This window comes from Ascaphus truei, chromosome 6 (genome assembly GCF_040206685.1).
Source record: "Ascaphus truei isolate aAscTru1 chromosome 6, aAscTru1.hap1, whole genome shotgun sequence".
In the NCBI taxonomy this organism is placed as follows: domain Eukaryota; kingdom Metazoa; phylum Chordata; class Amphibia; order Anura; family Ascaphidae; genus Ascaphus; species Ascaphus truei.
Window position 1 is genome coordinate 47,822,647 of NC_134488.1, and position 17,148 is coordinate 47,839,794.

Consider the following 17,148-nt stretch of genomic DNA (forward strand, 5'->3'; position numbering starts at 1 on the left):
ACAGTTAGGTCCGGAAATAATTGGACACTGACACAATTTTCATAATTTTGGCTCTGTACGCCACCACAATGGATTTGAAATGAAACAACTGAGATGCAATAGAAGTGCAGACTTTCAGCTTTAATTCAAGGGGTTGAACAAAAATATCGTATGAAACGTTTAGGAATTGCAACCATTTTCATACACAGTCCCCTTATTTCAGGAGCTCAAATGTAATTGGACAAATTAACACAATTATAAATAAAATGTTCATTTTTAATACTTTGTCGAGAATCCTTTGCAGGCAATGACTGCTTGAAGTCTGGAACGCATGGACATCACCAAACGCTTGGTTTCCTCCTTTGTGATGCTTTGCCAGGCTTTTACTGCAGCTGTCTTCAGTAGTTGTTTGTTTGTGGGTCTTTCTGCCTTAAGTTTTGTCTTCAGCAAGTGAAATGCATGCTCGATCGAGTTGAGATCAGGTGATTGACTCGGCCATTGCAGAATATTCCACTTCTTTGCCTTAAACTCCTGGGTTGCTTTTGCAGTATGTTTTGGGTCATTGTCCATCTGTAAAGTGAAGCGCCATCCAATCAACTTCGCTGAATTTGGCTCAATCTGAGCAGACAATATATCCCTATACACTTCAGAATTCATCCGGCTGCTTCTTTCTTCTGTCACATCAATAAACACAAGTGACCCAGTGCCATTGTAAGCCCTGCATGCCCATGCCATCACACTGCCTCCACCGTGTTTTACAGATGATGTGGTATGCTTCGGATCATGAGCCGTTCCAAGCCTTCTCCATACTTTTTTCTTCCCATCATTCTGGTTGATCCTAGTTTCATCTATCCAAAGAATGCTGTTCCAGAACAGGGCTGGCTTTTTTAGATATTGTTTGGCAAAGTCTAATCTGGCCTTTCTATTCTTGAGGCTTATGAATGTTTTGCACCTTGTGGTGAACCCTCTGTATTTGCTCTCGTGAAGTCTTCTCTTTATGGTAGACTTGGATAATGATATGCCTACCTCCTGGAGAGTGTTCTTCACTTGGCTGGATGTTGTGAAGGGGTTTTTCTTTACCATGGAAAGGATACTACGATCATCCACCACTGTTGTCTTCCGTGGATGTCCAGGCCTTTTAGTGTTGTAGAGCTCACCACTGCGTTCTTTTTTTCTCAGAATGTACCAAACTGTTGATTTGGCCACTCGTAATGTTCCTGCCATCTCTCTGATGGGTTTTCTTTTTTTTCTCCAGCCTGAGGCTGCGGTCCCAGTGCGTTCTGCAGCGCACGCCTCGGCGCACAAGCACCACCTCCCAATCTATCCGGGTCAAGTACAAGCGTCGGCGCGCATTTAGCAGCCACGCTGTACTGCAAGTTTTCTCACATACAAAGAAATTGTATGTGGAACTTGCGATGGAGGCGTGGCCACACCCCCGCCGGCGGTTCAGCCAATGAGGGCGAACCAGCCCCGTGAGGTCATGACCACGCCCCCGCAAAACCCTCACCATGCCCCCTCCCGTCGCAATCTCCCTCTCTCCCCGGAGACCGCAGATCGCGGTTAGCGCTGTGCACGCGACGCCCACCCCCTCCCCCCCCCGCCCGAGTGCCAGTGATGACTGGGACCGCAGCCTAAGGATGCCCTGTTTCACTTGCATTGAGAGCTCCTTTGACTGCATGTTGTTGGTTCACAGCAACAGCTTCCAAATGCGAATGCCACACCTGGAACCAACTCCAGACCTTTTACCTGCTTTATTGATGATGAAATAATGAAGGAATAGCCCACACCTGTCCATGACACAGCTTTTGAGTCAATTGTCCAATTACTTTTGGTCCCTTGAAAAAGAGGGGGCTACATATTATAGAGATGTAATTCCTAAACCCTTTTTCAAATTTGGATGTGAATACCCTCAAATTAAAGCTGATAGACTGCACTTTAAGCCCATATTAATTATTTAACTGTAACTTGAATTTATTTTGGCACACAGCCGAAATAACAAAACTTGTATCAGTGTCCAATTATTTCCGGACCTAACTGTATGTTAGCTAACTTCATTTGATGAGACACTCTGCTGTTAAAGGTAATTGTAACCTATGCGGTTAAGTAACTTTGTATGCACATTAGTGAGTGAGCTCTGCTGTTAAAGGTAACTGTAACTGTGTATGCACATTAGTGAGTGAGCTCTGCTGTTAAAGGTAACTGTGTATGCAAATTAGTGAGTGAGCTCTGCTGTTAAAGGTAACTAACTGTGTATGCACATTAGTGAGTGAGCTCTGCTGTTAAAGGTAACTGTAACTGTGTATGCACATTAGTGAGTAAGCTCTGCTGTTAAAGGTAACTAACTGTGTATGCACATTAGTGAGTAAGCTCTGCTGTTAAAGGTAACTGTGTATGCACATTAGTGAGTGAGCTCTTCTGTTAAAGGTAACTGTAACTGTGTATGCACATTAGTGAGTGAGCTCTGCTGTTAAAGGTAACTAACTGTGTATGCACATTAGTGAGTGAAATCTGCTGTTAAAGGTAACTGTGTATGCACATTAGTGAGTGAACTCTGCTGTTAAAGGTAACTGTAATTGTGTATGCACATTAGTGAGTGAGTGAGCTCTGCTGTTAAAGGTAGCTGCGTATGCACATTAGTGAGTGAGCTCTGCTGTTAAAGGTAACTGTAATTGTGTATGCACATTAGTGAGTGAGCTCTGCTGTTAAAGGTAACTGTGTATGCACATTAGTGAGTGAACTCTTCTGTTAAAGGTAACTGTAACTGTGTATGCACATTAGTAAGTGAGTCTGTTGGAGTTCCCCAGCTGATAGTTTAAAGACCAGTCATGGACTCACTGTGTTGTTAACTCGCAACAATTAATCCTCTATGGCTGCCACATTTGTATCAAAAGGCAGTTAGCTGTAATATCTGCAGCATATGGGAGACACATGTATCCATGTCCTCACTTTAGGAGAAAGATTAGACCAGTGTTTATCAGCCAGGCTTCCTAGGATCTCTTGGGTTCCCTGTGCATCCCTAAAGGGTTCCCTGCAATTTTCTTTTTCTTTTTATTACTTAAATTTTTTATTGAGCATTTTTGTACATACAAAATAAGGTAAACAAAACATACTACACAGAAAAAGGGGGGATACAGTAATACAAATAAACTGGTTGTGGGACAATAGAAAAAAGGGAGATCGGGGAGGGGGGGAAGGGGTAGCATTTGTACCAATATCGCACTGTATTCAACAATTTAAATACCACATGTATCACTCTGTTCAAAGTATTCTAGTCTATATATGGGGATATACCTGCATGGCGGAACCAAGGAGCCCAAATATCAGAGAATTGCGAGGTACAGCCGTTCAGATAGGCTGAAAGTTTTTCCATATAGACTATATGCCAAATTTTGTTGTTTATTTGATTTAAGGATGGGGGGGGGGGCGGTTGGTTCCAATTTTTGGCAATTGTACACCGTGTAACGTTTAAGATTTGGGATATTACTCTAGCTTTTTTTTTTGGAGATATTAGCCATCGGTTTTCCTAGTAATATATATACTGGGTCGTGTGGGACAGAGATTTCTAGTATCTTGTGTATTAAGGTGAAAACTTCCGTCTATGTTTGTTGGATTTTGGGACATGACCAGAATATGTGCAGTATATTCCCAACTTCACCACAACCACGCCAGCACAGAGGGGAAACGCCTGGGAGAAAAGAGTGTAACCTGGCAGGAGTCATATACCATCTGAATATTAATTTGCAAATATTCTCTTTAATTACAACGCATGATGAATTTTTGGAAGCAGCTTCCCAGATGTCTTTCCAGATATCTAGATCTATACAGACGTTAAGATCCTTTTCCCAGGATACCATATAGTTATCGGGGGTTTGGTTGTTCTTGATAGAGGATAAACTGTGATATATTCTGGAGATGATGCCCTTTGTGTGGGGCTGGTGTAGACACCAGTCCTCATACAAAGTTAAAGCATGGGGTTGGCTTGGTTTGTAGACTGATTGGATATAATGCCTAACCTGGAGAAATCTGAAGAATTCGGAGGAGGGGATATCATGGTTTGTTTGTAATGAAGCGAAAGGGGGGACTTTCCCTTGGGTGAGGATATCCTTCACACTTGTGAGTCCTTTTTGAACCCAGGTATGGGAGTGCGGGTTTCCTGTGTAAAAAGGCAGGGAGGGGTCAGAGAATAGGGGTTGCATAAGGGAAGGGGAATCGGTTAGTTGGAACTTGGTTTTGAGGGAATCCCAGAGATTACAGGCAAAGGATATCACCGGGTTCTTGTAAATCTCGGGTGGTCTAGAATTTTTATTGAGCCAGAGAAGATTTTTTATTTTGCATGGGGAGCAAATCAGATCCTCTATCTCGACCCGCCTCCTTTCAGTTGGGTTTGAATGCCAGCTAATGAGTTGCCCGAGCTGTGCGGATCTATAGTACTTTTGTAAGTTCGGGAGAGCTAAGCCTCCTTCTGATTTGGACTTATAAAGAATATCTTTGCGAACTCTGGGTCGCCTATTTTGCCAGACAAACTTCAAAATTTTCTTCTGTGTATTATTTAGGTCTTTCTGACAGATTTTAACCGGGAGAGTTTGGAAGGGATAGAGAAGTCTAGGTAGAATATTCATTTTGATGGTGGTTATTCTCCCAAACCAGGATATTATATATGGGTTCCAAGTGGTTAAATCCTTAGCTATCTGGTCGAAGAAGGGTTTAAAATTTGCGTTGTATAAAGTTGAGTAATCTTTTGTTAATTGGACCCCTAGGTATTTAATATGGTTCGAATTCCATTTAAAGTCGAAATTTAGTTGGAGTAATTTTACTAATTCTGTAGGGAGATTTAAGCTAAGGGCCATGGATTTAGAATGATTAATTTTATAACCTGAAAGGGAGCCGAATTCTGATAGATCATGAAAAAGGTTAGGGAGGGATGTGAGAGGTTTTGAGAGTCTCAATAGTATATCATCTGCAAAAAAGAGCTATTTTGAATTCTTCCTGGCCAACAGGAATACCCGCAATATTGGGATTCATCCTTATCCATCATGCTAATGGTTCTATGGCTAGGGCAAACAACAAAGGTGACAGCGGACAACCCTGTCTAGTTCCTGTGATATTGAAAAGGGATCAGACAAGGAGTTGTTCGTCCTCACCGTGGCCGTTGGTGTGGAGTATAGTGTGTTTATGCTATTTAAAATTTTGTCTGTGAATCCCATCTGGGAAAGTGTCGCTGACATAAACTGCCAGTCTAATCGATCGAATGCTTTTTCTGCGTCTAAAGAGAGTAATAGAGATGGGCACTTTGTGTGTTTTGATACGTGTATTAGATTCACCTTCCTCCTTGTGTTGTCAAGGGCTTGTCTGCCCAGGACGAACCCCACCTGGTCCGGATGAACCAATTTAGGGAGGATATTATTTCATCTGTTGGCTACGATCTTTGCATAAAGTTTTAGATCAGTATTTAACAGTGAAATAGGTCTGAAGCTGGAGCACAACAGAGGATCTTTCTCCTCTTTTGGGATTACCACTATGGTAGCACGAAGCATATCCCTAGGAGGGGGAAGGCCTAGTAGCATCTCATTGAATACTTTGGTAAGAAATGGGAGGAGCATTGTGGAATATTTCTTATAATAAAGACTAGAAAATCCATCCAGACCAGGGGCCTTCCCAATTTTCAGGGATTTTATTGCTTCCATAATTTCCAGGGGCTCTATGGTTTTTTCAAGGATTATGATGTCATTCGGATCTAGAGTGGGGAGTCAGCATTCTGCTAGATAATTTCGGATCTTTATTGCTCTTTTGTTTTTAGCTGAGTCTCGCACTGGGCCTGGTAGGCTGTAAAGGGATGTGTAATAGCCCTTAAATGCGTCGCTTATAATTTTGGGGTTGTGGGATACTGAGCCATTTTTGGTGGAGATGTTATGAATTTTAGCTTTAGCTTGTTTTTGCTTTAGTTTGCGTGCCAGCATTCTATCTGCTTTATTACTTTTTTCGTAGTATTTCTGTTGGGTCCATCTTATAGCTCTTTCTGCGTTTGACACCAACAAAAGGTTTAGTTCTCCCCTCACTGAGATTATTTGCCTGTAATTTTTCCGAGATGGGTTTGACTTATGAATAAATTCTAGTTTTGCTTGTTTTTGTGTTAGTGTTTCGATTTGTTTTGTTTTTTCTCTTTTTTTCTGAGAAGCCAGGGCAATCAGTTTGCCTCTTATCACTGGTTTGTGGGCCTCCCCAAGGGTAAAAGAGGTAACCTCTGGGGTATTATTTAATTCAAAGTATTGGGCCAGTTCTTTTTCTATACGTTGGAGATTTTGTGGGTTCAGTAGTAGGGATTCATTCAAGGACCACGACCTTGTTATATTTTTGGAAGTGAGGCCAGCCAACTTAGTTATAAGTGTAGAGTTGTCTGACCAAGCAGAGGGGGCAATTACTGCTGAGGAAATATTATCGCTAATTTGTTGGTCTATTGGGATATAGTCAATTCGAGAATAGCTATTATGGGGGTGAGAAAAAAATGAGAAATCCTTTACATTGCTATTAACTAATCTCCAGGAGTCTACCAGCAACAGCTCCTTGGTCATAGATACAAGTCCCCGAGTAGAGGGAACTATTTTTTGTGGCGGGGGGGACGGGGGACTGGGAGATTTATCTAGATTTGGGTCCATAATTGCATTTAGATCTCCTGCTAAAATTAAAAGGCCTTTCTGGACAGAAATAATTAAATTTGTCAGTTCCTGGAAAAAGGATTCTTGATTTTCGTTAAGGGCATAAGTGTTTACTATTGTTATATCAGTGGAGTCCAGTGACCCTATAATAATTAGAATTCTCCCAACGAGATTACTTTTAATTTTATCTACTTTCAAGTTTAGATTTTTATGGTTAAAGTGTAGCTACGCCATTTTTTTTCGTGGGAGCTGATGAGTGGTAGACTAGGGGGTAGTCTTTGCTGAACAGCAGTGACTGATCCTCCTTTTTCAAATGAGTGTCTTGTAGCAAAATTATATCTCCTGCCAATCTTTTGGCTTCCGAAAGGGCAATACGTCTCTTTCGGGGGGTGTTTAAGCCCTTGGTGTTTTGGGATATTATATTAATCGGCATGGTGGTGGTTCAGTGTTCTATAATACAAATGAGCAGAGTGATAACTTACATATAGTTGAAGAGTCGGTACATCCGTCTTCGGAAACGATCTGGTATGGGAACATATACAACGAGAGATATACATATTATTACATGATAGTGGCAAATGATTGCGAAACTTGGAGGAGGGGAGGGATAGAGAGGGAGGGGAGGGGTAAACCGAGGACCCCGGCTTCCAAACATTATTTGGGGGGACCAGCCATAGTGGGACCCGTGGTGCGAGTCTCTCGCACTCACAGGTTAAATGAACATGAGGGGGGCGGGCAGTGGCCCAGCGGCTCAGGGCCGCAGTGCTCCTTTGTTTAGGAGCTAAGCTTTCGAAAAGGGAAAACAAAATCACCCCAAAGAGTACGGGGTGGGTTGTGTGTGTGATCTTACACATCAGGGAAATAAATGAAGAATGGGAGGCATTGAACGTTATAACTGTTTACGTCAACATATCCTTTCTCAATTTTAAAAGCATTGAGTAGGGTTGGCTGGCAACTATAGTTTGTCAGACTCTGCATTCGTAGTCTACAGGGGGAGAGGGATAAGTAACATGGACAAAGTTAACTAAAACGTAACTTTTAATATTTTAGTCTGTAATAATAAAGAATTAGTAACTGAACTTTGGGAGACCAATTCTATTATAGACAACATATCGGTCTAAGACTTATGTTACAGATACACTTTTATCTAGAAAACAGTTTCAAACAAACATTGTATATCAGTCCATTTAAGGGTTCAGATTAGTTCAAACTGACTGTCAAACTTTGAATGTCTCGAACTTGTGGGTAACTTGGGAGAACAGTTTCACAGTGAACAAGGGAATAACCTGAGTTTTGGAACTTGCACGCCTTAGAAACTAAACTTGGTAACTTCTTGATGTGCAGGTTGTCGTGGTCGTTGTGGCTTGATCAAGTTGGTCGATGTGTTCCAGATACCGCGACCGTTGGTTAGTTTTTAGGTAGGTTGCTGGAGTGGACCATGTCTCGATTAGCACCTTATGTCCAGACCACGTTTTGGCTTGCCTGCCATCTTAAATGGGTGTTAAGTAAGTAACCAGCTCTAGTTTTTCAGGTGGGTTTGGTCTTTGCTCGTCTAGAGGTTGGAGTTTTCCCCCATGCCTGGCGTTGTGCCTTAGATGAGTGACGAGGTCTTTGAGAAGCCTCCGGTTCCTCTCGTTCGAGTAGACCCAATGATCGTAGTTTTTCCTCACCTTCTTCTGGTGAGAGTAGAATGTACATCGTTTCCTGATAAGTGAACAGTAGTTTGCACGGGATGCCCCAGCGATAGCGGATTTTATTGTTCCGCAGTGAATTAGTGATCTGCGCGAACATTCTCCGCTTATTCAGCGTGATTTGAGCCAAGTCCGGAAAGATGAGGAGTGGAACGTTATCTTGCTCTATCTTTGGGGTGGTTCTAGCGGCTCTCAATATTTCCTCTTTAATACGGAAATAGTGTAGGTGTGTGATCACGTCCCGTGGCTTCGCTGGGTCTAGGCCTTTCGGTCTAGGAAGCCTATGTGCTCTGTCCATCTGAAGTTTTTCATCCGATGTTTCGGGTAACAGGGACATGAAAAGCCGAGTGAGATATGCGTCCAGTTGGGCGTTGTTCACTTCTTCCGGGACGCCTCTGATCCGCAGGTTATTGAGCCGTGACCGGTTCTCCGTGTCTTCCAGTTTTTCGAAAATCGTTTTGACTTGGGTTTGTAATTCCTCGATTTCTTGTGCTTGGGTCTCCTGTGCAAGGGTGGTGTTATCCACCTTCTCCTCCAAGTCTACGATGTGGTCTCCTATGGACGCAATCTCCTCTCTGATGCTGCGGCGGAAGCTCTGCATCTCGGAGTGGAAAGAGCTTTTTATTTCTTGTACAAACACCATCATTTCTTTGCGGGTAAGCGGAGCGTCCGTCTCTTCTCCAGAGTCTGGCTCTGAATCCGCGTCTCCGCCTGCGGTGGACGCTTCTTGGTTTTTTGAACTTTGTCTTTTGAAGAAGAGGGATGCCTCGCGTTGGACCGCTGGTTTTTTTTGGTTGTTTAGTGGGCGGCATATTTGTTTTTAGTCAGTCAATTTTTTGCTGGAAGTAGAGCTGGGTGTGTTTAAATGATGTAAACAGAAGGATATTAAATTGAGATGAGCCCCCTCATTCTTAAAATGTCCCGATTACACACACATGATTTACATTTCTTTATTTGATTTTGGTTGAGCCTTTATACCTTTGTAGTTTGGACCTCTCTGTCTCATTTGGGCTGACAGTGCACTGGGCCCAGTGGTCGGTTTAAAGGGGTGGGGCTCAAGTTGGGGTTTACTTGGAGGGTAGGGAGAAGGGAAGTCCTTTATTTGTGTTTTTGCAGGTTTTTTTTTTTTTAAATGCAGCCTGTGTCTGTGTCTTTTCAGATCTGCAGTTGTGAGCAGATAGGGTGGACCAAGATGGCCGCCCACCTCCCTGCAGGAGGGCCGCACTTACTGGCCACCTCCTTCCACCAGGGTTAGTCTCCCTCGCCCCTCCGGAGCTAGTGGGTCCCCGTGCCACGAGGGGAATCCCCTTTACTGGCTCCGCTGCGGCTGCAGGTCCGTGAGACTTTCTCAACCCCCTCACACACCGGCCGGCGCCATCTTGGGACTCCGGCTCGGTGCGTTGCAAGTGTAGGGAGAGGGGCGGGCGGTCACTGCTCCGTCTCTGATTGCGTCTCACCGAGGTGTGCCGCAACGTGGGTATCCCCCTTACCTTTGTCTGCCTTGAGGGGTTCGGGGATCGGGAGTTACCTCCGCCGCGCGGTCCCGGCGGCCATCTTGGTTTTCTTAGGTGAAGGAGGGGAGCCCAAAGACGGACACAGACCACTCGTGTTCCTGGTCTACCGCTGGCAGAGTCGCCCAATTCCCTCTCCCTCTGTGTCCCAGCTCCGTTAGCAACCCTGATCTGCAAATTTTCCCCGGGTTTAGGGCTTTTTTCCCGGCTTAGCAGGGAGATGTTTGGGGAGCCAAATTATCTGCGACTGGCTCACTCGGCTTCCTGGCCACGCCCCCCCCCTGCAATTTTCTTATGGGAAACTGCCGAGGATTGAAGGAACAATCCTGTAAAGGGTTTGAGCAGCACTTTATAAAGTCTTTTGCATTTTTTATCACCATTCCTCCAGCGCCATTTTTTCACTGTTTGGTATTTTACCATAGAATGATTTGATGTCACAGTTTTATATACTGTAAGAATCACACTTTTTTGTATGGCGCTAATGTTTAATAACACTTTTTTGCACAGATGAGGTTTAATACAGATACATGTAAGGTTATGCATTTGGGAAACAAGAATAAACTGGCAACTTACAAATGAAATGGAGATATATTGGGGGAATCCTTTATGGAGAAGGATTTAGGAGTGCTTGTAGACAGCAGGCTTAGCAATAGTGCCCAATGTCAGGCAGTAGCTGCAAAGGCAAACAAGATCTTATCTTGCATTAAACGGGCAATGGATGGAAGGGAAGTAAACATAATTATGCCCCTTTACAAAGCATTAGTAAGACCACACCTTGAATATGGAGTACAATTTTGGGCACCAATCCTAAAAAAAGACATTATGGAACTAGAGAGAGCAGAGAAGAGCCACCAAATTAATAAAGGGGATGGACATTGTAACTTATGAGGAGAGGCTAGCTAAATTACACTTATTTACATTAGAAAAGAGGCGTCTAAGAGGGGATATGATAACTATATACAAATATATTCGGGGACAATACAAGGAGCTTTCAAAAGAACTATTCATCCCATGGGCAGTACAAAGGACATACATTAAGGTTGGAGGAAAGGAGATTTCACCAGCAACAAAGGAAAGGGTTCTTTACCCTAAGGGCAGTTACAATGTGGAATTCATTACCCATGGAGACAGTGATGGCAGATACAATAAATATTTTCAAAAAAGGTTTGACATCTTGATAGAAAGGGAAGGTATACAGGGATATACCAAATAAGTAAACATGGGAAGGATGTTGAACCAGGGATTAATCCGATTGCCAATTCTTGGAGTCGGGAAGGAATTTATTTTCCCCTTATGAGATATCATTGGATGATGTGTTACTGGGGTTTTGTGTTTGCTTCCTCTGGATCAATATACTATAGGTTATAGCAGGGTTGTGCAAACTTTTCAGTATGTGCCCCCCTGCCTGCTCTGCTCGGCATCAAATGACGCCGCGGGGATCATGTGACGTCAAGCTGCCAGGGCAACGCAACATCATGTGACCCCGCAGCGTAATTTGTCGCCGGGTTGCCATGGAGCTGCGTCGCTGGAAGCCACGGAAAGGGAATTTACAGAGACCTCATGCGGGGCCTCTGAAAACGCTCTGTAGTATAAATTTAGCACAGGTTGAACTTGATGGACGCATGTCTTTTTTCAACCTCATCTACTATGTAACACCTCAGTGTCACTGCACTCCCCTCCCCACTGTCACTGAACTCCCCTCCCCACTGTCACTGAACTCCCCTTCTCCCCACTGTCACTGCCCTTCCCGCTGTCACTGCACTCACCTCCCCACTATCACCCCCTCCCCCTCCCCCTGCACTCACCTCCCCACTGTCACCCCTCCCCCTGCACTCCCCCCCTCCCCCTCCCCTTGCACTCCCCCCCTTCCCCTGCACTCCCCCCCTTCCCCCTCCCATCCTCCTCCTCCCCCTTCCCCCTCCTCCCCCTGCACTCCCCCCCCCCCCTCCCCCTGCACTCCCCCCCCCCCTCCCCCTGCACTCCCCCCCCCCCTCCCCCTGCACTCCCCCCCCCCTCCCCCTGCACTCCCCCTCCCCCTGCACTCCCCCCCCTCCCCCTCCCCCTGCACTCCCCCCCTCCCCCTGCACTCCCCCCCTCCCCCTCCCCCTGCACTCCCCCCCCCTCCCCCTCCCCCTGCACTCCCCCCCCTCCCCCTCCCCCTGCACTCCCCCCCCTCCCCCTCCCCCTGCACTCCCCCCCTCCCCCTCCCCCTGCACTCCCCCCCTCCCCCTCCCCCTGCACTCCCCCCCCTCCCCCTCCCCCTGCACTCCCCCCCTCCCCCTGCACTCCCCCCCTCCCCCTGCACTCCCCTCCCTCCCCCTGCACTCCCCTCCCTCCCCCTGCACTGCCCCCTCACCACAGTCACTGCACTCTCCCCTCCCCACAGTCACTGCACTCTCCCCTCCCCAAAGTCACTGCACTCCCCCCTCCCCGTCACTGCACTCCCCTCCCCTGCACTCCCCCCTCCCCAGTCACTGCACTCCCCTCCCCCTATCACTGCACCCCCCTCCCCCTGCACTCCCCCCTCCCCACAATTACTGCACTCCCCCTCCCCACAATCACTGCACTCCCCTCCCCTCCCTGTCACTGTACTCCCCCCTCCCCTCCCTGTCACTAAACTCCCCCCTCCCCACTGTCACTAAACTCCCCCCTCCCCACTGTCACTAAACTCCCCCCTCCCCACTGTCACTAAACTCCCCCGTCAACGTTATACAGAGAGGGGGGGTGTTATACAGAGAGGGGGGGTGTTATACAGGAAGGGGCTCGTTATACAGGGGTGAATTATACAGGGGGACACACGTTACCAGCTGTGCATGGAGGTGCCCGTCCCGGGGACCTGCCGCCGCTGGCCTCACACCGGGGGACACACACGGGACTGTCTGAGCCGGTCCCTGTGCGCCACGAGCTGCTGATTATCTGTTCCCGGCTTCCTCTGAGCCCGCCCCAGCCAGACTCGCACACAGGGAAATGTATGGTTCTCTGCCAGGGAGGTGCGGGAAAGTGACGCGGGAGGGTAGGGAGGCTGCAGGCAGACAAGCAACTGGCACAGACAGCAGTGTGTCTCACACACAAGCAGCTGACGCAGACAGCATTGTGTCACAGACACACGCATGCACACAGCACCAATAGAACTTTATTACACACACACACACACACACAGCACTGATAGAACTTTATCACACACACGCCACTGATAGAACTTTATCACACACACACACGCTACTGATAGAACTTTATCACACACACACACACACGCTACTGATAGAACTTTATCACACACACACACAGCACTGATAGAACTTTATCACACACACACACAGCACTGATAGAACTTTATCACACACACACACACACAGCACTGATAGAACTTTATCACACACACACACAGCACTGATAGAACTTTATCACACACACACACAGCACTGATAGAACTTTATCACACACGAGACACACACACACGCATAATCAGCTGGCACTAAACTTTAATATTACAGCGACACAAACACTGGGGGTTATTCATTAAACTGCAATAGTGCGGGTCAGGGGCACATTGAAGTTAATGAGAGTGAGTGCCCCGATTGGCACTATTACAGTTTAGTACACAATCCCCCGAGACCCTATACTGGCTCCCTATATCATTCTATTACGCCATAAAACTCCCCCTATTACCCCATATAACCGCTCCCTATAACTCCTCCTATTCCCCCATATAACTGCTCCCTATAACTCCTCTTATTACCCCATATAACCGCTCCCTATAACTCCTCCTATTACCCCATATACCCGCTCCCTATAACTCTTATTGCCCCATATAACCGCTCCCTATAACTCCTCCTGTTACTCCACATAACCTCTCCCTATAACTCCTCCTATTACCCCATATACTGTAACTCCTCCTATTACACCATATAACTTCTCCTATTACCCCATATAACCTCCCTATAACTCCTCCTATTACTCCAAATACCCGCTCCCTATAACTCCTCCTATTACTCCAAATACCCGCTCCCTATAACTCCTCTTTTTACCCCATTTAACCCCTATATCTCCTTTTACCCCAAAGGAGTAGGCGCGTTTCCCATTGGCCGATTCATATTTCCCACCCACCCGGCTTTTGTGAGCCGGCTTTTGGCACGCCGCCTCCTCTGACGTCAGCAGCCAGATGAGCCCCCATTCTGATTGGCTGGCTGAGTTACGATCGTTCTGATTGGTCGCTAGTCTCCTTTCCATGTTAAACATAGAACAGCGGGGTCTATGCAAGGAGACTCCCCGATCAGAGAACCAGTCGATCTTGTGACTTGAGTCGGTGACGCGCTGGCGGCTTTTCATAGTTGCTCTGTTGCAAATAGCAGAGCAACCGGCTTCATTTTTGGCGCTGGGAAAGCCTGCCCAGCTGAGACCAAGTCAGAGGCGAGGACCAAGTTCCCCGAATAGAACGTAGCGGTCACGGTCGGGTATTCTACCCGAAAAGAGGACAATGAAGCCCGGGAGGAGGTCCCGGTCAGGGTAAGCCGAAGCAGGCGCCCTGCACCTATTTGAGGGTAGTTTTCACCCCCAGTAAGTGTGTATTTCATCTGTATTTTGTATATTCATTGTGTGTCCGCGGGTTTCACCTGAATAAAGCTATTTTTTTCCACTACCTTGTTTTGCCCAGTGACTGATCCCAGAAGGTAAAAGGTGTTAAAAGTGCTGGTCTCCCGTGACAAACCCCTCCCTATAACTCCTCCTATTGCCCCATATACCCCCTCCCAATAACTCCTCCTATTGCCCCATATACCCCCTCCCAATAACTCCTCCTATTGCCCCATATAACCCCTCCCTATAACTCCTATTGCCCCATATAACTCCTCCTATTACCCCATTTAACCTTTCCCTATAACTCCTCCTATTACCCCATATAACCGCTTCCTATAACTCCTATTACTCCATATAACCGCTCCCTATAACTCCTCCTATTACTCCATATAACCTCTCCCTATAACTCCTCCTATTACCCCATATAATCTCTCCCTATAACTCCTCCTATTACTCCATATAACATCTCCCTATAACTCCTCCTATTGCTCCGTAGATCTTAAACCGTAAGCAGTTTCCATATGTTTTTAAGAAATCCCCTTTCTGGCCCGAGTCTTAAACGCTGAAGCAGAAGTGCCAGACGGTGTTACATTTCTGAGTGCTTTCGTTTATTCAAAATCCGGTATACAGTATTTTGCCAAGTGGGACTTAGGATTCAAGATACAGATATATAAGTACTGTATATTTGATACACGTTATTATATATTGTTAACACATGTAAAAGGTCATTTGAAGCCCCCTCTAGCAGTGAAGGGGTTAAGTGGCCCTGAAATGTTTAAGGACTACCTACAGGTAGGTATGGAGCCTGCTCCCTCGCAACTCCTACGCCAGTTGCCATGGCGATTCCCCAGAGGAGGGGTTCTGCAGGATGGGGAGGAGGGAGGGGAGAGAGGGTCGTATTCCTTTCCATGCCATGGGATATAATATGTTGGCGTCAGTTCCGCCATCTTGGTCCCAAGTTCTGTGAGAGTTGTGAGTCTTTCCTGCTCCCTGGCTGATCCCAGAGGGTAAGGAAGAAAGAGGCAGTGTCAGAGAGAGAGAGAGTGGTGCGACCTCTTGCAAGCATCTTCCAGACGTTACCTTCAGCACCTTTGTGTGCTCTGTGTCCCCGAGGTGCTAGGCCCCCTCTCCCTCTGGGACCTGCTCCCTGCAAGGGTTGCCACACCCCTCTACCTCTCTGATTTTACTCGGTAGCGCAGCACCAAGTAGGCGAGTAGCCGCAGGCCAAGGAAGAACCCCGCCAGCACCAGGAAGTCCACGTACAGCTTGGCTTCCTCCACGTCCAGCTCCTGCAGGACCCGCTGGGGCAGCTGGAAGGGGCAGGGGGGTTCGCGGCACTGCAGGGGGGCACGGTCCATGCCATAGATCACCAGAATCACCCCCTCAAAGCCGTACCTGTGGTGGAGGGAGAGATCCTATGCAACAGCTGTGAGCTGGGTGACTTATGTGTCCTTATATGTTACCCTGAGTAGGTACCACCCTGTCTCTACAGAGCCACTCAGGGTCTCTATTCCAGTGCCCATTGTGCCCTCTGCACCTTACATCCCTGTGTGCCTGGTGCTTTCCTGTGCACACTCTTTCTACAACTCCATCATTGTCCTGTGCTCACCTGTGTCATGTGACCCCTCTGCCCACCTGTCATGTGCCCCCTCTACCCACCTGTGTTATGTGCCCCTCTGGCCACCTGTGTCATGTACCCCTTCTGCCCACCTGTGTCATGTACCCCTTCTGCCCACCTGTGTCATGTGCCCCCTCTGCCCACCTGTGTCATGTGCCCCCTCTACCCACCTGTATCATGTGCCTACCTCTGTGTCCGCTGTACCTTTCTATCTCATGTGCCTACCTGTCATGTGCCCCCCTCTGTGCCCACTGTACCTTTCTCTCTCCCATGTCCACCTTTCTCTCCTGAGTCCCTGCGTAACATCACGCCTCCCCATCCCGTCTCTGCCCGCACGTGCCTCCCCCGTCGCTCCCACGCCCCCCTCTGACCTGACATATGAGATGTACGAGCTCCACTGCAAATACGTCGGGATGGTTTTAAAGCTGACAAAGAAGCCGGAAAACAGTAGCACTGGGATCGCAGTGACCGGCCCCACGAAGGTCGCGACCTTCAGAGAGAGAGAGCGCGAGGGTGAAACCTGGACCCCCTGGGGTCAGGAGTAGAGAATGGCGAAACCTTTACACAAGTTTTGTGAATTTGGCGTTTTCTGGAGATTTGCAGCTGGTGAAATATTTGTGAATATATAAAACTTCACCAACTGAGTCTATCCTGGCGCGCCATAAAATGTCCACGTTTTGTGCAAACCGCGGGTGACTGAACTGGTGAAAATTGGGGAATTTTAGAAGTGGCTCAGTGAGTAAAGACACAGAATGTGGGAACAATGCCTCTGTCGGCGTCCCACGTGAATATCCACGTCACTGGGTCTGATACGCGGAAGCAGGAGGGAGCACCCCGTGTCTCACCGTATCCGCCAACGCGTTTTGCTTTTGTAGGTTTCCTGCATTGAGCGTATCAGACCCGATGACGCGGGGATCACGTGGGACAGTGGCAGGAGTGGTGAGATCGCGACAAGCAAGCGCACACATACTGTTACTAACTGTTAACAAGCATTTTAAAGGGCATTCAACCTGTGAGTGCACATTTTATTGTTTTATTTTCTGAGACATACATTTTTTGATAGTCTGCACTATTGTCCCCCTTCCAAAGACCACAGCTAACAAGGATGCCACAGACTAGGA

The 17,148-nt window shown here is 47.1% G+C and overlaps 2 protein-coding genes across 5 annotated transcripts in view; both read right to left on the reverse strand.

Annotated features, from left to right (window-relative positions):
- The window catches only part of NLRX1 (NLR family member X1), a 44,445-nt gene extending 31,627 nt beyond the window's left edge, over nucleotides 1-12,818 (reverse strand). Inside the window, 1 exon segment of the mRNA XM_075604155.1 lies at nucleotides 12,639-12,818. The gene's annotated coding sequence lies outside the window, so the exon portion shown is untranslated.
- A 2,189-nt stretch (nucleotides 12,819-15,007) lies between these two features.
- The window catches only part of ABCG4 (ATP binding cassette subfamily G member 4), a 58,309-nt gene continuing 56,168 nt past the window's right edge, over nucleotides 15,008-17,148 (reverse strand). For 3 of the 4 annotated variants that reach the window (XM_075604157.1, XM_075604156.1, XM_075604158.1), the window contains 2 exons: nucleotides 16,399-16,517; nucleotides 15,008-15,804 (listed from right to left, as the gene is read on the reverse strand). In XM_075604157.1, the coding sequence (XP_075460272.1) occupies nucleotides 15,579-15,804; nucleotides 16,399-16,517 (345 nt within the window). In that variant the 3' untranslated portion in view covers nucleotides 15,008-15,578. Of the gene's footprint in view, nucleotides 15,805-16,396; nucleotides 16,518-17,148 lie in introns of those variants that run through there. The other variant, XR_012802152.1, reaches the window with a different exon arrangement.